We start from the raw sequence: 22,045 nt of genomic DNA on the forward strand, positions 1-22,045 counted from the left end.
GAGAGAGAGAGTGGCAGAAGCAGGCTCCATGCCGAGCAGAAAGCCTGATGCGGGGCTCGATCCCAGGACCCTGAGATCATGACCTGAGCCGAAGGCAGAGGCTTAACCCACTGAGCCACCCAGGCGCCCCCACATTGTAGTACATTTTTAAAAAAGAAAACCATTGATGGAACCCAGAGTTACCTAAGTATACTTGAGAAATGATCCGAGGTCTCAAAATTTCATACTTAATGAGATGGCTCAGGAATATATTTATTATGCAAGTTAATGTACAGCCTTCTGAGGTGGGGCACTTTATGTTATGTCCTCCTGTGTTCTCTTGTCACACAGGGTTCTACAATTCTATTTTTCACCCCACAGATTTACCAATAAAGAGCCAGAGTGAGTATGAGCTGGTGACTCCAGTCAGCACAAATTTTGAAGGACACTATCTCTCCCATATTCTTTCTGCAAATCACAAAAGGAGGTCACCGAGGGACGTGTCTTCCAACTCTGAGCAATTGTTCTTTAACATCACCGCATTTGGAAGAGATTTTCATCTGCGACTAAGGCCCAACACTCAGCTAGTCGCTCCTGGGGCTGTTGTGGAATGGCACGACACAGATCTGGTGCCCGAGAATATAACTGACCCCACTGATGATCATCAATCAGGAAATGCTTCAGAAAGAATCTGGAAAACAGAGCCTTTGCAGACTAACTGTGCTTATGTTGGTGACATCATGGACATTCCAGGAACCTCTGTTGCCATTAGCAACTGTGACGGTCTGGTAAGACTTACTCCCTTCTGTGTGTGTGTGTGTGTGTGTGTGTGTTTGCAGGTGTGTGGGAGTGCAGCATGGCTCCAGCATGGTTTGGAAGGTATAGGTGGAAAGGAAGCCTTACTCTATTTTAGGTTCAGGAAGGAGCTTGAGAAAGGACTTGACTGTCAAAGACGTGTGCTTTGGCTTCATTTTGCCACAAAGGCAGCATTATTCCAAGAAGCAAAAGATACCTATTTTAGCATTTTTTGCTTATGTTTTCACTTGTGTTACATTGGGGAATTTCATTTCCTTATATCTTTCAAAGCATTCTGAAAATTTTTAAAGAAATGTAGATTCCTCCAAAATGATAGTATTTCACTTCTTATGTGGAAACTTTGGATATCTTCTTAAAGTATTTTGAATGCATTCTTTCGCTTCCCCACAGAATGGTAAAATGGGAAATGAGCAGATCCTTTGTCAGGATTCGTTCAAATAGCATTACTTTACAAACACGAGATGTAGTTCCCTTTGCATTGTGGCTTTGAGTCAGTTTTTTCTTTAGTTTGAACTAAAATACCCATATATTGCTGTTCTGTTTTGTTGTCGAGGCCAGTAGCAACTGACCTTTCTCTACACACTCTGCAGATGTGAAATATTTTTATTTGTTTTGTCTCCCCAGATGTTACTTGAAAAGTGTGTCAATGTTTATGCATCTTCCATCCACAGTTGACTTTGTTCAAAAAAGCAACCATTTTTTTTCGATGGTTGCCAAGCTGCTGTTTCTTGGGAGTTCAGAGCTATTCCCTTTGTTTTGCCACTCTTCTGGGAGTTCTCAAATATTCCTTATGTTCCTGCTTATAATTACCCTACCTTAGCTGGTTCTACAACAATACCATGAGTTTTTTGCTATTGTTCTCTCCATGCATAGGCCCAACCCAGAGGTTGTATGGCACATATGTTTTACCAAATGTTGGTAAGGTCATTGTTTTAGGCTTTCTTTTTGCAGTCCTGTCCTGCCTCTTGATGTTCTGTAGGGTTTTAAAAGCCAGTGCAGAGGACATGCAGAAGAACATATGTAGGTCCCGGTGTTCAAGTTGGACTGCATTAGATTAGGTCTCTACACTCCGCGTTTGGTGCTAGACCATGTTCTAGGGTTTGAAGACATAAGGAATCACTCGAATTTTTCTCATTCTGTACAAAGGTTGAATAGAGGTGAATTAATTCAGTCATTGAATAGGAAATAAAAAAGAAAGCACTTTCTAGAAGATGAAGTTCAAAGTATTCATTGAGAGAGATTGATTCAGTACTCCTAAGATAGAAAAGAACATAAATCATACAAAAGGTACCACTTTATAATACTTTTAAGTAAAATACATTGAGTATAAAACTTAATCCAGTGTTACTTTTTGGTTTTAAAGCATAAAATATTAAGTACTTTTTATTTTCTCAGTTAAGATTTGAAATGTGGTATATTAGCTGGAAAATCAGTTTAAGGAAGATAAAAAGCAAGGAACTTATTTTAATGCATCATCACAGTGATTTTTACATGTCACTTAGCAACCAGTATTTTTTTTACTATACATGTGTAATTATCTAGTCATAGACATGAGAAATCTGGGCACATAACAAGTTGTTATAAGGAAGAGGAAAATAGATACAAAGTCTGAATGACTATTAATTATTAGGATTCTCTAATTTCTCATTTTTCAGATAACGGTGTTAGCATCACATGTAAATTGATATCGAGTGTGTGTGTGTGTGTGTGTTATACTACCACTGAACACTACAAGTATTCATTTGTTCCAGTCTTTGATCCATTATTTAGTTAATTAAACAGTGTTTGTAGGAGCCGGTAATGGGCCAAGTGCTATTCTAGGCTCTGAAATGGCAAAAGAAGTAGTGGTTACCATCTTCATGCAGCTCAAAGATGTTAAATTTGTCATGGGATTTAAGTGTCAAAATATCAGGCATATGTATGTGTGTATATATATGTTAGAAGCACATTTAACTTGGAAAATTGTAGCTTTTGAGAGAAATAAGTTCAGAGATATGAACAGGACAGAGTTTTGAACCAGAGATAATTGGCTGAGGCCTTCAGCTCAGTCCAGGGAAAGGTGGGTCTGGCCTGCAGAGAAGGCAGTGCTGCTCTGTGGGTATGTGGGGTGAAGCCATTTCTGGAGCTTCCAGCTCACAGCAGCCCTGTGCCTGGAGGAAGCAAGCGTGGTGATGACAACAGGAAGAACAGCAAGCAGGGCTATGGGGAGCGAATCCACAAACCCCAGGGATAACACTAGGACCACTTCATTAAGCTGGGAACAAGTTCTTAAAATTGCAGAATCGCTTTGCCTGGGATAAGCCCTTAGCAGAGATGAAATAGGAAGTTTAATTGTAGGGAATGGAAATTAACTTGGCTGGTTGCTGCTTCCTAAACCCTTTTTTCTCTGTAACTGACTATATAGGGATTTAACCTTAACCTTCTTGACCTTAGAAAGGTCTTAAAAAAGATTTTTTTTTTAAATTTGTTTGATAGAGAGTGAGCACAAGCAGGGGGAGGGGAGAGGGAGAGGGAGAAGCAGGCTCCCCGCTGAGAAGGGATCCTGAGTCGGGATCTCTGGATCACAGGACCTTGGGATTATGACCTGAGCCAAAGGCAGACACTTAACTGACTGAGCCACCCAGGTGCCCCAGTTTTATAATTTTTAAAATGAATGAATGAGTGAATAAATGAATGAATTTAAAGATTTATTTATTTGCGAGAGAGAGAGAGAGAAAGAGAGAGAAAGAGGAGAGAGTACATGCAAGCAGGGGTGGGGGAAGGAGAGGGAGAGAGAGGAAAATCCTTAAGCAGACTTCCTGTTGAGCAGGGATACTGACACAGGGCTCGATCCCAGGACCCTGAGATCATGACCTGAGCCAAAATCAAGAGCTGGACGCTTAACCGAGTCACCCAGGTACCCTCGTTTTATTTTTCTTCTTATTCTTCTTCTTCTTTTTTAGAAGACTTTGTTTGGGAGAGAGGGAGAGAGAGCATGAGCTGGGGGAGGAGCCTAGGGGGAGGGACAAGCCGACTCCCTGTTGAGTGTGGAGCCTGCGGGGTGTGGGGCTTGATTTCAGGAGTTTGAGATCAGGGCCCAAGTTGAAACCAAGAGTCAGAGAAGAGTTGGCTTAACCAACGGTGCCACCCAGGCACCCTTCTGGTAATTAATTTCTGTTGTATTTTACAAAATAGTCCAAGACCAATTGGGGGAAAAGAAAACATTTTCTTCACCACAGATAATTTGAAAAGCAACGACACCTAAGTTGTCTTTACCTCTCTGGAATCAGACACTTGACTGAACTAGTAAGGTAAAGTCCACCTGTCCCAGGTGACTGTATGAAATGGCCAAAGGAAAGGTGCTTTAATAAAGGCCTGATTGAAGAGGACCTAAGATGCCTTGAGTGACATGTCAGAAGCCAATGTCTAGAATATGATCTGGACATTGATATGCATCATAACTAAATTATTCTCTGGGTTTCTGAAATCAACATCTGAGTCTTCCCGAAACCCAGTGTGGCCAAAAATAACTAATATGTTGCTGTCTAGTGTGACCTTTTCCTGTTCTCTGCAAGATGATCATTTATGAGTGACTGCTAATTCTTTCCCATTTTCAGCTCTATTCTTGCTTTAGTCTATCCTACCTCTAGGTAAGAACTACAGAGGTGTTCAGGCATTGAATCGACCCTGCTTTCCGATAGCATCCAATCTAGAACAAAGCCCAGCTTCTCTGGACCTTCCCCCAAATTACCCAGCTGAAGTCCAAGTCCCGTGAATAGGTTCTTTCTCATGCTTTTTTTTTACTGAGATGCTGATGCTTCCCTCTGGTGTGCATTCTCCCTCTGTGCAACATGGAGTAAACCCAGCTCGTCCACAGCAGATGTGCTGCAGGTGGTCTTCGGCTGGAGGGTGTAGACATGCTTTACCTCTCTGCTTCGACATTTCTGAAATTTCACACGCTTCTTAATGGGAAGACACTTCTGGCTGAGAATCCCAGCTGAAAATAGTTTTCTGTATTCCACAGAACCCTGGCATTTACTCTGTAACACCATTAAATCTCCCCTGCGAGCAGTGGCAGCTCACAATCATAGTTCGTGGTCTACAAATGTGCCAAAATAAAGGGTTGTTTGGTTAGTAGGCTTTATTTCATGTATTTCATAACGTAAGGAAACTGAATTTCTCTGGACTTGCTGGAACAATATTGCTCTGTTAATTGCCCTGGATTAGCATCAGAGGGAATTGGTAGGGAGTAGAAGAGCTAACTGCTAATGGCTTTCCTGGGTTATCCACCTCAGTGATTTCCTTTTGGGCTGATTTTATGATCAAGGGAGTCTATCTAGGACAGAAATTTTCAGCATTTTTTTTTTAACATTTGGAATTCTTCCTTCAGATGAAATCACTAGGGGTTACCAAATAAAGTAGTATACGACATGGATAAATTTAGGAAGGGCCTGCCTACAACACAGGTGGGAGAGGCTCTTTCTCCTGAAGTCTCTTCTTCCTGTCCCATTATCACTTTAGACCAACTTTTAGGCTCCCCGAGGCCTCTGTCAGAGTTCCTCACTGTTAGGGCAAGGGGTCTTGGAAGCTTGAGCTGAACAATTTGGAAACGACAAATAGCACCTCTTTTTTGAAATATCTGATGATCACATCTGGTTAATATGGGAGGTATTTTATCTTTCTTAGATTTGGAGCATGGCCCAATGAAGTCTTGGAGGATAATTGCAAACCTATAAAGGCAACAGCCTTAGGATTCCCCTGCCTTGAGACTTTTTTGCTTTGGGATTTGGGCCCCTCAACAGCATGTTCTCGCCATGCCTATTTCTGTAAGCCTAGCTGCAGAGGCAGTTTTAAAAAGTCTGTCTAAAAAGTATTATGAGCCAGTGTGCCTGGGATTAAGAACGTTTGACCTGTGATTGTAAATACAGCTCAATCTAGTGAAAGAAATGTTTGATACTAAAAATGGATACAAGTCTGCAGCTATATAGTGGATTTGGAAAAGAGAGTTTGGGAAGGCCAATCTTTAGATGTTGACATTTGAACATCTGCTTTTGTGAGAGGAGCCTGATTTGCTGAAGGCCCATCACCTCCCCTGCAACAAGTCTCTGAAAGATATTCTGTGTTTTATTGTTAGGACATGGAGGGTGGGGAGAGTGGGGGTGGGGAGTAGGGGGTAGATCTGTTTGTTTATGATTTATATGCTGATTTCAGAGACATTAGAAGGTTTGAGGAACAAAGGGCTGAAACCTGGTTTTTACCTCTGGGCACCTACCTACACCAGACTATTTTAGCAATGCAGGGTTAGAAGGAGCTCAAAGCCCCTAAACTCTTTAATTTCCAGAAGTAGAAGGAAAAAAAAAGAAAGCAGCAGGTACACCCCCGCCCCCGCTTTGTTTTAAATTTTATTTTATTTCAGTGTTCCAAAATGCATTGTTTATGCACCACACCCAGTGCTCCATCAATACTTGCCCTCCTTAATGCCCACCACCAGGCTCACCCAACCCCCCACCCTCCTCCCATCCAAAACCCTCAGTTTGTTTCTCAGAGTCCACAGTCTCTCATGCTTTGTCTCCCCCTCCGATTTCCCTTTCCTTTTCCTAATGTTCTCCGTGTTATTCCTTATGTACTGGCCCCTTTAAAAATGAAGAATGGTTGGAAGTTCTCTAGTTCAGTTATTCTGGGAGATCCAGTACCATGGCGAGCCTCATTGCTGCTTTGCTGAGATTCAGTCAAGCTGTGGCCCCTTGGGAGATGTCAGCATTTATCTTGTGCATCTCCCTGGTTGGGTACATCTCTCACTCTGCCCCCTTTCTCAAATATAAAGGCAGCGGGAATGTGCTTATCTGGGGGAAAGAGGTAAGGTTTGGCATAGTCCTTGATCATTTTCACATTTTGTATCTGATTTGCATAAGTCGAGAATCATACATATGTTAAGTCTTTCCCAATTTTTTTTTGGCTCTATTTCTCTTGTGTGATTTGGTTGATCTTATATGAAGAATATCCAAGGACATAGAGTAGGAAGTGGAAAAAAAGAAGAAAACCCCTATCAGAAGTGTTTTTGAATTTTGCTAATATTTCTTTGTAATATTTTGTAGTTAAGCTAAATTATTCATGTTTGTTTATGAATATCACCTGTAGAGTGCTTATTATTTATCTCATTTTGATGATGATTTGTTTCCATTATCTCCCTTAACTTTGGTGTAGTTAATTTCTTAAAAATTAAACTTAAAGATGAGTTAAAAATTGGGGAAAAAATTAAATATGAGGCTGCAAATCTTCCTTTGGACAGACATGGAAAAATAAAATTTAAGGGGCAACAGAAGTACTCTTTCTTTCTGCTGTCAGCACAGCAAGTAATGCTTCTTCTTCCCAATGCCTTGACAGCCATGGCTTCATTACTCTAACACGGATTTTTCAAGATACTGAAGACCTACTTTAAGAACTGTGAAAATAGTCCTGACCCCATCTTAAAAATGCCTTCTTCTGAGTAAATTGATGAAGTTCTAGAACCTAGGTGAGGTTCGGTGGGCTGAGGTCTGGAGCCGATGACCAAGAAAGAATTCTTGAGACATCTTTGGTGCAAAATGGTGGTTTATTAAAGCAGGAGGACAGGACCCATGGGCCGGAAGAGCTGCTGCTCCGGGTTGTGAGGGGGGTTGTGAGGGACGGCAGGTTATGTACCCTGTGGTTGGGGGAAGGTGAGGGAAAGGGAGGTTTCAAGGGAGCTTTCATATGCTAAAGAGGTCCTACAAGGTGCAGGGATACAGAGGCCTTGTGGCTTGATCAGTCTTGTCTTTTGGCTAGCCATTCACATTTCTGCTATCAAGTGTCTTTGTTAGTGAGATTTAACTATATTTACATTTCCTTCTACCTCAGCCTCCTCAGTTTTGTTTATGGTGGGGAGGGAGAAGTTAGGGCTTGAGGAACTGAGTTATTTGCCTCTGGAAATTGTGCTATTGATAAGGTAACTTCTTTGTTTGTAGATCCCTAGGACATTTGTAAACCAAGGGAGATTCCTGGCTTACAGGATTGTGATCTCTGCAAGTTAACTATTTGTTTATCATTTATGGCAGTCAGGGGTGCCTGAGGAATACTACACGTATGACTGAGGAGAAGCAGATGGAGAGGGGGTGCAAGGTGCCAGCTTTTGCTTTGTCTTCAGCCAGCCTCCTGCTCCCTCATCAAAATCATCATAAAACAAGAACAAGAGGACAGCTCGATATTGATAGGATGCCCTTGCGCATAATCAGGTTTTGAGGTCACAGAGTTCTTGTAAACTCAGTCCAGTCTCAAAGTTTTCAACTGTGAAAACCGTGTTCTTTGACTTAATCTTTGCCTCAAGAAATACGGATCCAAGTTAAAGCATTTTGAAGCACTAGGCTCTGTGAAGTGCTATACAGATTGCTGTGGTAAATACTGAAGGTAAGTCAGGCATAACCTCGGTCTTCAAGGGCACTGGAAAGGAGATGGGCATTAGGAGACCGGAAGTACAAGGGAGAATGTTTTCTATGTTGTAAGCCTAGACAGCATGAGATGTGAGAGCCCGGAGGGTGGAAAGATGGTTTCTGTCTGGAAGATGGTGGAAGGCTTCCTGGAGGAAGCAATATTTGTGGTACAGGAGATTTGAAAAGATAAACATTTACATTAAAGTAATCCCTGATGACAGTGGGGATGGGGTGGGTGGGATGAGGGGCCTCTGAAGAAAGTAGGAGTCTTGTTGGAGGCCTGCCTGTGATGGCTCTGAGAATAAAGGGAGGATGTGGACATTGATTTCATGGACTTTGTGACGTATTATAAGGACCTATTTTACTGTCCCTGCTCCCCTTCCCCCAGGGGACTTAAAAACAAGTTCCAGAAACCAGCTCCAGGTGTGGAGGCCAAGAAAAACAAGGCTGTACCCACCTCAAGTCTAGCCCTGACATAAGTACAGCCATCTTGGCAAAGCAAAAGCTGGCACCTTGCACTGTAAGAGTGGGTTAGCATAAGAATGGCCATCTTGAAGGCCAGGAAGCCATTTTACTGAGCTTCCTTAACCAGCCCACAGGTATGTAACTTGAGATAAGAGAAAGTAGCTAAAATCTGAAAAAAAAAACTTAATCATATACCACCAGGGTGGTTAGGGGATGGCTCCACAGGGACCAGATGTTAAAGAAAAACAAATAGTTATTGCAGAGATCACAATCCTGCAAGTCAGGAATCTACCTTGGTTTGCAAATGTCCTGGAGATTTAGAACAAAAGGCTATCTCTTCAATGGCCCAATTTCCAGAGACAAATGGCTCAGTACCTGGAGGCCTAAGGTCGCCCTCCCCACCATAAAACTGAAGGAGGCTGAGGCAGAAGAAAATGTAAATAAAGTTAAATTTTTTCTAAACCTAAATCTCACTTAACCAGCAGGATGGTGCCAGGGTGACACCGTGGTGACAAATGGTTAAACAAAGTTAAGCTGTCAAAGTGCGGCACAAGATACGTATGTAGCTGTGGAAAAGTGCCTTGAAAATGCTATATAAACTCTTGGCTTTGAGTGCTCAGTGTCCTTGTTGAAACCCACTGCACAGGGCGGATACTTGGACCCCAGCTAGCTGGAAATAAACCTCGCTGTGTGACTTGCATTATCGAGAGTTTTCTCTAATTGAGGGGTGGTCGGCTCCGTACCCTAACAGTATATAACAAACACACAGGAGGGCCAGTGTTTATCTGAATATAGGACCAAATATGATACAAAAGGGAGAGAGAATGAGAGAGAAAGGAGCATAAATCAGTGACTCTGTGGTTGATGTTAATATAGGACTTGCATGGGCATTCAGGATGGGAGGAGTGTGCGGATTCCTGCTCCTTAATGATGTTGCTTTTCTTTCTGCCATGGGTAAAGTTTCTCTGGGGGCACCTGAGTGGCTCACATGGTTAAACGGCTGCCTTCAGCTCAGGTCATGATCCCGGGATCCTGGAATTGGCCCTGCATGGGGCTCCCTGCTCAGTGGGGAGCCTGCTTCCCCTTGTTCCTCTCTTGCTCCCCTTGCTTGTGCTCTCTCTCTCTCAAATAAATAAAATCTTAAAAAAAAAAAAGAAGGAAAAGAAGAGCATTTCTCTGAAGTCATGGGGCCTTTTCCTCTGGAGTTTAGGGATATTTTTTCATAGTAACTTTTTTCTAGAGTTTGTTCCCCAAGTTCTATCTCAGAGGGTTATGAAGTTTGACTTTGAAAAATCTGACTTTTTCCATCATTTAAGTTCTTTAACCTTTCAAGTTTGATCAGTGATTGTGCCATTAGTAAACCTCCCGCTATGACTCTTATTTCTTCTGCCTGAAGTGTTTTCCTCACTTTCTTATGATATTTACTCTATGTTACTCTATGTTCATATCTCTTACTTCTTGCCATTCCCCAAGGTGTATTGCTGATGTCATTTTAGTGATACTTGTTTACAGAGCATTACTGTAAAGAAAGTTAGAAAAACATAAAGAACAATTAGATCAGCCTTACTGACTCTCAAAAAATAAAATAACTCTCAAGAGATGAGTTAATTTTGATATTAAATCTTGTTTTGTGTCATTTATAGTATTTATACTCTGAAGCTCTATATGTGTATATAGAGATATCTATGCATATGTATCTGTACACAAACACTCTTATAAACACATATACGCACGTACATATGGCAGACCATAGAAAAGGCAGAGAAAATCAATGTTTAATTAAATACTTGGATTCAAAGACCAGTGACAGAATTTGTTGTTAGGACATAGAATGGGTGGCCGAACTATATTGTCCTGTGTGTCTGTTGACAGCAAAGCTCATGGCTATTCTGTTACCCCAAGCCACCTAAAAATGCTTCTCATAATGTGGGTTGTTGACAAGGAGGCCACACACGATTAACTTTATGTTTTTAAACTGTTAGAAATATGAGGTTAATCAGAAATACAATTGAAAAGTGAGGTTTTAAACTACTATTGTTAGTCTACAACAGTGACATGGCAAGTTTTGGGACAGAAAAGTTTTGGGATAGAAAAATCAATTGTACTTTTTATTAAGGTAGTCAGACTTTGGGAATTCTTTGTCTCTAAAAAAAGGGACTTTAATTAATTTATTTAATTTTTAATTTTAATTTTTTAGAGATTTAATTTACTTATTTGTCAGAGAGAAGTGAGAGTGTGTGCACAGGTAAGGGGAGCAGGGGGCAGAGGGAGAAGCAGGCTCCCTCCTGAGCAAGGAGCCCTATTCTGGGCTCTGTCTCAGGACCCTGGGTTCATGACCTGAGCTGAAGACAGATGCTTAACCAACTGAGCCACCCTGTCGTCCCTGAAACAAGGGACTTTAATCACTCGATGTTTTTTAAAAAATAATTGTTTTTAAGAGACTTAATTTTTGAGCAATATTAGACTGCACAAAATGTATCAAGATACTGTTATTAGTCTTAATGTGGTTTGTAAGTTCTTTGATAAACAAGTTCAGATCTTCCATAATTGTAATGAATTTCTGAAAATTCTAGTTTATTGATTGAAGAAATGGGGATATATAGTTGTACTGAGGTTTAACTTGACAGTTGGTAATGTTAAAAAAAAAACCGACATTATATTTATCCTAGTAGGTTTTAAAAAGTATGATCTAGATTGTAATAGCCTACTTTTGTTTAGAAGATGTTAAATTTTGTGGTTTGTGGTGAGAATAGCCAATAAATTCCAATGAAAAGGAACACCAGCTAAGCTATTTAGAGTTATGATACTTTGAAAGAGTTCAGTTTGGGATAATGTAACTCCTGTAGATGACAGGAGTCGAAACTTGAGCAAAACGGTTGAGGGAAATGGCTCATGGGGAGAGTGTTTAGGGCGTTGGTGTAGAAACCCACACCTAACTCTGGTTCCACTGCCTCCCAGCCTGTGACCTTCAACAAGTGACTTGACCTTTTGGAGGGCTCTTACCTTCAGTAAAGTGGAGGTCAGGTCAAGACCTTGGCAAGACTGTTAGGACATTTCTCACACAGCCTGGTCCCTAAGAAATGGATGATTATTACTGCAGTCTTTAACTTCTTTTTTTCAACTTAAAATGATTTGTCCTTCCTATTTTGTGATTAATAGTAGTAATGATGAAATTTGCAAAATAAGAAATATTGCAGCCTGTGGCATAATTTGTGGAAAATTCAGTCTTCTCTGAAGTGAATACCTTGGTGAAAATCCTGTAATGTTCACATCAACTTCTCCCCCTGATGCAGAGCCTCCTTTATCATCAGCCCTGAGGGATACTCTAACCTCTGCCTCCTGAGACTTCAGAGGATGGGAACTTCACTCTTCTCCATCTTATTTATACATAGCTCTGCCATATATAGAAAGTTTTTTCTTAGGTTCTTTTTAGAAATAGGAAGTGAGAATATCTTGTTCCACATTCTAGGTTCTTCAGAGTTGACAAGGATGTAGTGACTGTTCATGATTGACCTTTTATTATTATTACTGTTAATACTTCTGTTTTATGCAGTTGACCTCTCCGTCGTTCATGGTACCTAACAGGCAGCAAACTACTTCAGGAAAATTTCCCTAGAGTGGTATGAGAAGCTCACACTCTGGCCAGAATGGATTTAACTAGGCACAAGTCATAATTTTAACATTCCTTTCCTGCTTTTTGTTTTGGGAAAATATTTTAAATCTTGAGTCTCAGAGTGAGACTTTTTTTGGGGGAGCTAGTGATAAAGAGTTCTATGGCATTAGGTGGTATAATACTGGAGTTCAGAGTCTTACCAAACTTGCTCATTTCCTATCTCTTTCATCAGGTGATGATGGTCAATATGTTATATCTATTTCTTTTTCCAGTCCAGAAAAAAAAAATCCTTTTTCCTTTAAAAACAAAAAAAAATAGGGTGCCTGGGTGGCTCAGTGGGTTAAAGCCTCTGCCTTCGGCTCAGGTCATGATCCCAGGGTCCTGGGATCGAGCCCCGCATTGGGCTCTCTGCTTGGCGGGGAGCCTGCTTCCTCCTCCCTCTCTCTCTGCCTGCCTCTCTGTCTACTTGTGATCTCTATCTGTCAAATAAAATAAATAAAATCTTAAAAAAAAACCTTAAAGATAAAAACAAAAAAATACAGCAAAGAATATGCATTTTTTACAACTTTGTGGAGGCAATGGCAAGGAATAGAGAGTAAGGTGGCATGGTGTATCCCTAACTCTAGCTACGAGGAAGTGCATTTTTGAACTTAAATGACATTATCGAATGTCATTTGGGGTCATGGTGAATTTTTGATTAATTGATAGGATTATCCAACTCCAATTTAAAATGCAAGAAATTTCTGGAAGGCCTAATTCTGTCTAGTGATGTCCCTAAAAATGAAAGATTGTTTTAGATTGAGAAGACTGTGCTATTAAATGCTAGGGTGTCACGTGAACTTAGTGGGACCCAGTCTGAGCATGCAAAGCCCAAGAGAAAAGGAAGAACAGCACTTAGTGAGAGATTCTGCAAATGTTAGCAGCACAAACACAGTGGGAAAACTTACCTTTAGCATTATCTGTGAAACAGGATGCTTTTAGCCTTGTGATTAGAATCTTGGGGTAACAATCCTTTAAGCTTGCAGGATACTTGATCTTGCTCAGAGGGTGCCAATATTTCCTGCTTTCCTGCCTGGTTTCGTATAGTGCTTTATTTTTCCTACCTGGCTCTGAAGATGGGATTAACTGGCCACTAGGACAAGAAAACAGACCAAAAAGAGTGATGTGGATCCAGATACAGTTAAAACACTGTGAGCTCTCCATCTCTGTTTGGTCAGCCACATGTCATTGTTACCTTTGACTTCAACTTTGGTACCAAACCTAAACTCAGCATAATGATGAGGTAAGATTCTGAACCATATTGGTCCTAGACTCTAACCATTGATCTAAAATTTTCAGAGGAGGCCTTTTTTAATAGCTGTGATTGGAAAAATTTTACAAACATGTGTCTCTAACAGAATGTTTTAAAATTAGGGCTATATTTATGGGACTTCTCTGTTACTCCTTCCCGTACTTAAAAACTAGGGAGTTCGAATTAGATCAGTGGTTCTTTTTGTTCTACCTGTTGGACCTTAGGTTTTGAAATATTATGTAAACCAAAGTGTGTTTATTAGGTAATAAATCATTTTTCCTTTTTATTAATAATAAAATCATACAAAATTGCTGGTCAAAATCCCCACTGAGTACAACTTACTTTCCCTCTATACCCATTGGTGATCTTCTCTAATAAAAAGATTAAGTCATTCTTAGACCTATTAGCATTTTGCTTATCCTTATAGTGATAGCCCTTCCCAGGTTTCCATTACTGTCTCTACTGGTTCTAACAGGCCCAGGGATCTAAACTTAGCACATTGTTGACTATAAGCTTTCTGAGATTCATGTTAGATGGCTCTTCTATGACTCTTTAACAAGTGTGTTACGGGCATGCATACATTCCTGGCCAAGGAAGAAATCAAAGCATCATACTTGATCATTATCCATTAATCATGGTCTGGGGGGGCATTGCATTTATGGGTGTTACTTTTCCAAATATTGGGATATGGTTAGTTTCTACTGATGCTTTTTCTACTTACTTTTTAAAAATTTATTTTTAATCTACTATGACGAAATCTTGTGTTCTTGAAGGCTCCAAGGAACTCAACTCTTACAACCCAAGCTATTACAGTTTTGGGAGATGTTTCACCTTGACTCCCAATAAAATGTGGAAAGAAGAGAAATATGTATATTCATATATATACACATACATGTTATGTATGTGTATATAAAGAGAGGAATATAGTTATGATTTTATAAAATATTGAGCGCAAGAGGAACGGTCCCTTGAATATACTGTTAGGGAAGTACCTACCAAGTCACTTCAACATAAGAATGTTGTACCAGCTCTGTCGAGGCAGCCTTTCCCTGGAAGAGCCCTCACATGTTACATCTGCAGAATATGCAGTGAAAGGTGAGAATCATGGCTTCTCCAAGGGGCCTCTGACCTTAGTGGACACCAACATCTCCTGCACAGCTTGTTAAAACATAGATTGCTATGTGCTGTCTCAGTTTCTTATTTAGTAGGTCTGTGGAGGGGTCTGAAAGTTTGCATTTCTAGCAAGTTTTCAGTTAGTGCCAGCCTCTGTAACTCAACTGTTTCTTGTTTATGTGCAATGATAGTGAATACTGGTTCTTCCCAACTGACCTGCTTCTCTGATAAGGAATTTCAAGGTTTTTTTTCTTTTTCTTTTTGGATCTGTAGTACTGCTTTGGCCTTTGCCCACTGCCCAGTCTGACTCAGTACAGGTCAGTTCCAGTCCCAGATTGGATTAACTGTGCCCAGCTAAAACTTCCTCTCTTGGTCCCCTTGTCTGGAGGCTACATGTTCTTTGGGAAGCACCAGTGAGTGCCATCCCAGGTCACGTTCTGGCAGAATACAGAAACTGTATGAATATGGACAAGCCACTTAATATGTCTGACTCTTGGATTCCTTCTTTGACTCACGTAAAGATTTCCTGACGGTAGTTGGAGCTCTGAAGCGGATACTCATAAGTTACTCAGTAGCCAGTACTCAGAAGAAGTGCTTGTGAGGTTCTAAAGCCACTTTGCTTTCAAGAATTAGGGGTGGGGGTTATGCCAGGAGGCAACACAGAGGCCTTAAGATCTTCAGTTGTCTTGTGCTGTCACAGTCTGGGACCATCACTCTCTTCAGATTTCTATGACACAGGCTTATACCCTGTCCATACACCAGCTCTGCCAGTTCTGTGCTTTCCCTGCCCTCTTTTGTATGTACACTTTCAACTTAGATGGTCTCATCTGATTTTATGGCTTCAGATATCATCCATACAGGGGGTGATTCCATGTGCACCCCTGGCCTCTCCTCTGTGCTCCAGACTTGTATGCATATCCTGCTGCTCATTCAGCATCTGCAGCTGGGTGTCTAAGAGCCATCCCAGACTTAAAAGGGCCAAAGATCAATCCTTGATGGCCATGCCATGCATGATTTTCTCCAGAAAGTCTGGGCAACTATTTCTTTTTTTTAAAGATTTTATTTATTTATTGGACAGATCACAAGTAGACAAAGAGGCAGGCAGAGAGAGAGAGGGAAGCAGGCTCCCCGGTGAGCAGAGAGCCCGATGCAGGACTCGATCCCAGGACCCTGAGATCATGACTTGACCTGAAGGCAGAGGCTTTAACCCACTGAGCCACTAGGTGCCCCTGGGCAACTATTTCTTAGGCCCAAAATGTGGGCTTATGCTGGATGCCTTTTCTTGCCTCTTCTTTCCCATCGAATCTGTAGTCTTAGGATTTTTCTGTAAAATATGTTCTGAATCCACTTACAGAATTTCCTAACTGGTCTTCTTGTTCTGTTTTGCCCCTCTTCATCCTTCACATAGGAGCTGAAATTAAATTTCATAAACTTTGTTTGAACACTTTCACTTACTTCCCATTAAAATTCAAACTTCTTGGGGGCACCTGGGTGCCTCAGTCAGTTAAGCGTCTGCCTTTGGCTCCAGTCATGATCTCAGGGCCCTGGGATTGACCCCTACCCCGCACATCGGGCTCCCGGGAGCCTGCTTCTCCCTCTTCCTCTGCCTGCCTCTCTGCCTACTTGTGCTCTCTATCTCTCTGTCAGATAAATAAATCTGAAAAACAAACTTCTTACCATAATTTTTAAGACTCTGTGTTAGTAGTTTCAGTAATCATTGTATATTGTGATCATCCAAAGAGCTTTAAAGAAAATGGAGATACCTAGAGACCAAGCCCAGAGATACCGATTCATTGACTCTAGGGTAAGGCTCAGCCTAAGTAAATTAAATGCTGCTCCAGAGGATTCTAATATGCAGCTGGTTTGGGAAATCATTGTTCTTTCCAAGGGGTCTCTAACCGTAGCGGGCGTGGGAATCTTACGGAGGACTTGTCAGAACACAGATTTCTGGGGGCCATCTGGGGTTTCTGATTCCGCAAGTCTGCTCGGGAGCCTGACAGTTTGCTCTCCTAACAAGTTCCCAGGTGACACTACATTTTGAGAACCAGTATTGTATAAAATCTAGTCTTAGCATACTTCTCTGATATTATTCCTTTGTTCAATATATTTCAGCCATACGGGTCTTCCCTTTTGTCTTTGAAACAATCCAAATTGTCCCCTTCTCTGGCCTGTTGGAAGTGTTGCTTTTTTTTGTTTGTTTGTTTTCCTGCTCAAAATATTCCATTCTAGATCTTTAAATAGAGGTTCCTTCTCCTCACTTCAAGTGTTAAATTACGTTTCCACAAAAAGAATTTTCCTGGCTATTTTGGCCAAAACAGCAGCCCTAGTCACTTTGTATTATATTAGTGTTTTAAATCTTGTTTGTATCCATTATTGGCATCTCAAATTTATCTTTTTTTAAAAAAAGATTTTATTTATTTATTTAGCATGAGGGGATGGGGGCAGAGGGAGAGGGAGAGAGAGAATCTCAAGAAGACTGCTGAGCACAGAGCCTGATATGGGCCTCGATCCCACGACCCTGACATCATGACCTGAACCCGAATCAAGGGTCCAGATGCTCCGCCGACCGAGACATCCACGTGCCCCACGTCTCAGGTTTATCTTGAATTTATTTTGTATATTTATTTTTGGAAGGGCATAGGTTTCTTCATTGAGGGTAAGAACTCTTTCCTCTGGGCCTTTAACAATGCTTGATACACAGTGCGTACTCAAGAAACCAACACTGATAGACTGAGTGGTATCAATACTGGAATGGAGGAGCTGAGTACCACTTTTGAAAGGTGAGCCATAGATATTTCTTTCATGCGTTTAGAAATCCCTCTGCGTAACTTTCACAGAAGGAGTGCTATGAACTTTAAGGTTTAAGGTTCTTAAGATTTCATATAAATCAACTCTATCCTTCTGTGATTTTCATAACTAAGCTTTTATCCCCCTCTCATTTTCACTCTCTTCTTTTTGTACGTACAAGTTAGTGAAGGGGAACATCATCTTGACCAAAACCCCCATGTAAATTCATAAAGTAGAAGTATAGGCTTTCTCTTAAATTACTTTACTCTTGTTAAGCAGCAGGAATAGATACAAATCATCATGGCAACTTGTTGCTTAAGAAAAGATATAAATTTTAAATTTTTAAAGACATAAAAATATTATTCTTTGGATAAATTCCTTGGAAGGAAACAAAATATACTTATCTACTGACTTTCCAGGCAATGTTGTTACTATAGCAACCTATAGTTTTCTTTTCTGAGTGCCAGTCACATGTAAATTATCTGTTTAATGCCTTTTTCCCCTGTGCTCAACTAGAAACTCCATGAGAGTTGGAACTGTGTCTGTCATGCTTACTCCTGGTATCCATAAAACCAGGCACCATTCCTGGTATACAGTAGGTGCATAATAAGTATTGGATGACTCCTGAATGAATGAGAACATGGAATATAAGTTCCATGGCTCTATAATCTGCTGGCTGTCACTTTCCAGGTTTCTTGAACCTTAATGGAGTAAGTATGTTCTCTGTGTAGAATCCCTCCCCGTCCTTCCCTGTTGGTACCCAGAACTCTGCTTTGTAATTTTCATTTCTTTTTGTGGTTTCTCCTTAATGGAATGTTATAAAGATTCTCAAGCCAAGTACAAAAAGCCACACCTCTTCAGTTTCTTGGATGGTTTGACTTTTTTCAGGCAAATACTAATTTTTCCATTTTTTGTGTTTCTTGGTAACTCCCAAGATTCTTTATATTCCTGTGAGTGAATTTTCTCTCTTTGTGCTTCTTAGGAGGGAACACATTGATTGTTTGATATCTGGCTAACTCGTTCATTCATTCAGTAAATAGTTATTGATCATTGAGTATGTGCTAGGTACTTTTCAGCACCAGGGATGCTCCAATGCACAGAAGCAGGTCTCATATTTGCCCCCTTGTAGTTCCCACTCTTAGAGTGGGCAATAGGGACATTACTTTTTTTTTTCTTTGAAAGATTTTATTTATTTATTTGACAGACAGAGATCACAAGTAGACAGAGAGGCAGGCAGAGAGAGACGAGGAAACAGGCTCCCTGGGATCATGACCTGAGCCGAAGGCAGAGGCTTTAACCCACTGAGCCACCCAGGCGCCCCAATAGAGACATTACTTTTTAAAGTCACCCAACTGAGTAAAGAAAGATATGAAGGAAAGGGGCATTGCTTTATGAAAAAGGTAACAAAGCCATCAGACCTAGGCTAGGGGTCAGGGAAGATTTCCAGGAAATAGTAGATAAGCTGAATTTTATTTTATTTTATTTTTTTAAAGATTTTATTTATTTGACAGAGAGAGAGAGAGAGAGAGAGCTCACAAGTAGGCAGAGAGGCAGGCAGAGAAGAGAGGGGGAAGCAGGCTCCCCAATGAGTAGAGAGCCTGATGCGGGGCTCGATCCCAGGACCCTGAGATCATGACCTGAGCTGAAGGCAGAGGCTTAATCCACTGAGCCATCCAGGTGCGCTGATAAGATGAATTTTAAAACATGGATAGGCATTTCCTAGATGAGGTACTTGATGAGCCCATTTTATGAAGTAAGAGGACAAAGGAGACTATGGGGCTGGGGGTGGGGGGAAGATTACCAGAGTTGGGTTGAGATAGAATTTGATTTCCAGAAGAAAACCAATTTGTCACAGTAGTCCTCCTGAGCTACCATACATGTTTTACCGTAATACTAATATTAGTTAAAATTTCTGAGCACTGACTCTGTGTGCCAGGCATAGATCTGTCCTTTATAGGAATGATCTTAATCCTGACAACAGTTCCTGTTTGTGGATTAGGAATCCAGAGAAGTGAGTGTCTTGTCCTCGTCTCCTGGAAGACATGAATACTTGCATTCAGAACTTCTTCCTTTGATTGTCAGCTAATCCTGGTTCTCAGAGGTATTCCTAATACTTCTGGTAGCTCGGGTAACACAGACACATATGTGGATCTCTCTGTATGTGTGTATTCCCTACGTGTAATCACATGTAAACGAAGAGGTCTATGTATACGTTTACATAAAATAGTCCACGTGGGTATTTGGGCGTGTGTATGTGTAAGATACATACGTGTGTAATGATGTACACACAAACACATCAGTAGTATGATTTGATGTTGACAACAGAATCTAGGCATTTGAAATCAAGCAACCTCTTCGTGAAAAAAGTTGCTGGGTAGGACAGATAGATGAGTACTAGCAATGAGCAAGTGGAACTGAGCTGTTCCCTATCAAGTTTGCGTGCCTGGCCACAGCAGGTGAGTGAGTTCTTGAGGGTAAGTGAAAATCTCCTGCACGCAGTCTTCTCCACTGCTGCTAAAGCAGCTCATCTCCACTCGCGGTAGCTGCTTCTAGCTTTAAGTAGCAAGCCCTGGACTCTCTCTGCCAGCTCCTGTCAGGCCAGCCAGGGTTACTGTGGGGCCAGGGTTGCATGGACGCTGTGGTCTGTGCGAGGCCAGGGAAGGGGTTAGTGGATTGGCCGGCCGCCTGGGCACCGGTGCAGGGCAGCCGTGGAGCAGTGCAGCAATTTCCTGCTTGGGGTGAAGCCCTAGAAGGCTGGTGCTGGCGAAGCCCAGACTCTCCAATTCTTTTGAGACAACTCCCTGACCCCCTCCTCCACCCCCGTGTTTCTTTTCGGGGGGAATTTGATTTGTGCTGGGGGGATAATTGATGGGGTTCAGAAAGCCCCCCATCCTCTGCTCCCAGCTCATAGTCCTTTGGCCTGGAATTTATACGTTAGAAAACTCAGATATCGTACTCTCTAGCTCTGAGTTTCTATCATAGATCAAATCACATTAGCAGTGGAGCAGACCTGCTCCTGAAGAGCACTGAAAGGACAGCAGAAAGGACAGGTGAGGGGGACTGTGAACGAGAAGCACGCGTGGGGCGGGGACTGTGAAGGATGGAATAACGCTCGTCAAAATGCACCGTCAGGAAGGAGCCGAAGAGGAGAAAAAAACTACACATTGACCGTTCTTCACAGTTTTACTTAAATCTGATCTTGACTTGGCGCATTTCCCTTTCTTTGTAGAGTGAGGGCAAAAGAAAGCAAATGTATTCCCTAAACTTGCTTACTTTAAGTGTCCCTTCTGTCGCGGTGGTTGAACTGTTCCACATTAAGTATAGCTGGTAGCTAGCCTCTTTTCTGAATTACCCTAATTGTCTCAGTGGTTGTTTTGTTCTTTCAAGTTCAGATGTCTCTCTAATAATTGGTGGCATTCCAGGGAGAACAGTGGGGAGAGGGGGTTTTCCCAAGTTAGACTGGGTTGGTGGAGTACTTCTTGGTGGAAGGAATGTCTGGTCACTACTTCTTTGTGGGTCTTCTCTGTCTGACCTATGGAGTATCCTTCCTCAGTGCACTGGGATCTCTTGAAGGAGAAGCATTTCCTCTCACCAAAGAGCATGGGGTCCTAAGACTCTCTCTAACTAGATGCCTTTTCCTGGGCGGACCCCTCAGGAGCTGTGAGCTTGCCTCATGGGGATATGAAGGCCTGTGTGTCCTCCCGGAATTTTACTCATAGCGCTATGGGGTCCTTGGTGCTTGTAGAACCATCCCCGTTGTTTTATAGGTGAGGGAGCAGATGCCCAGGGCAGTTGAGTGATGAAATTGATGTCACATATTTCTGATCAGCGGCAGAGAAAGAACTGGAATCCAGGTCTCACAACTCCCATCTCCGTCCAGTGTTTTCCCTGTGTAGCACCTGGTTATGAACCCAGGGTACTTCCGAGAGGTCTGAGCACGGCTGCCCATTCTGTGCAATTCTGTTTTTGCCCCTTCTCCTCGGCTGACTCAAATGCTTTGTTTGGCAATATAAAACGATTATCCATTTCAGTATTTTATTTGAGCTGGCTGCCCTATGCCTCATTCTCATGAAGCCTAAAACCAGTTATGCACTTCAGAAAATGCGTACCCCACGAACGAGACACACTGACAAAGATTCACACTGGGTAAGTGCGTAGACTCTGGAGTCAGTGGAACTGCACTTTCTAGGCGTGAAACCGCTTTTTTTTTTTTTTTTAAGGTTACTGTATAATGTATTATTAGCCCCAGGGGCACAGGTCTGTGAATCGTCAGTCTTACACAGTTCACAGCACTCACCATAGCACATACCCTCCCCAGCGTCCATCACCCATTCACCCTCTACTTAACCCTCCACCCCCCAGCAACCCTCAGTTTGTTTGGTGAGATTGAGTCTCTTATGGTTTGTCTCCCTCCCGATCCCATCTTGTCGTGAAATTACTTTTAAGTCTCATTTCTTCATTAGTAAAATGGCGACAATAATAACTAATTCGATTACAGTAGAACCTGTCGTACAGGTTACTGTGAGCATGAATAATGCACGTAAGCACTTCGTACAG

General features: G+C 41.7%; 1 protein-coding gene across 1 annotated transcript in view; it reads left to right on the forward strand.

Annotated features, from left to right (window-relative positions):
* LOC111149093 (ADAM metallopeptidase with thrombospondin type 1 motif 3) overlaps window positions 1-22,045 on the forward strand; it is a 268,956-nt gene that overhangs the window by 19,286 nt on the left and 227,625 nt on the right. Inside the window, exon 3 of the mRNA XM_022506007.1 lies at window positions 361-767. Coding sequence (XP_022361715.1) covers window positions 361-767 — 407 coding nt within the window. The remainder of the gene's footprint in view (window positions 1-360; window positions 768-22,045) is intronic.

Source organism: Enhydra lutris, unplaced genomic scaffold, assembly GCF_002288905.1.
Source record: "Enhydra lutris kenyoni isolate GAN:26980312 unplaced genomic scaffold, ASM228890v2 scaffoldscaffold21, whole genome shotgun sequence".
In the NCBI taxonomy this organism is placed as follows: Eukaryota; Metazoa; Chordata; class Mammalia; order Carnivora; family Mustelidae; genus Enhydra; species Enhydra lutris.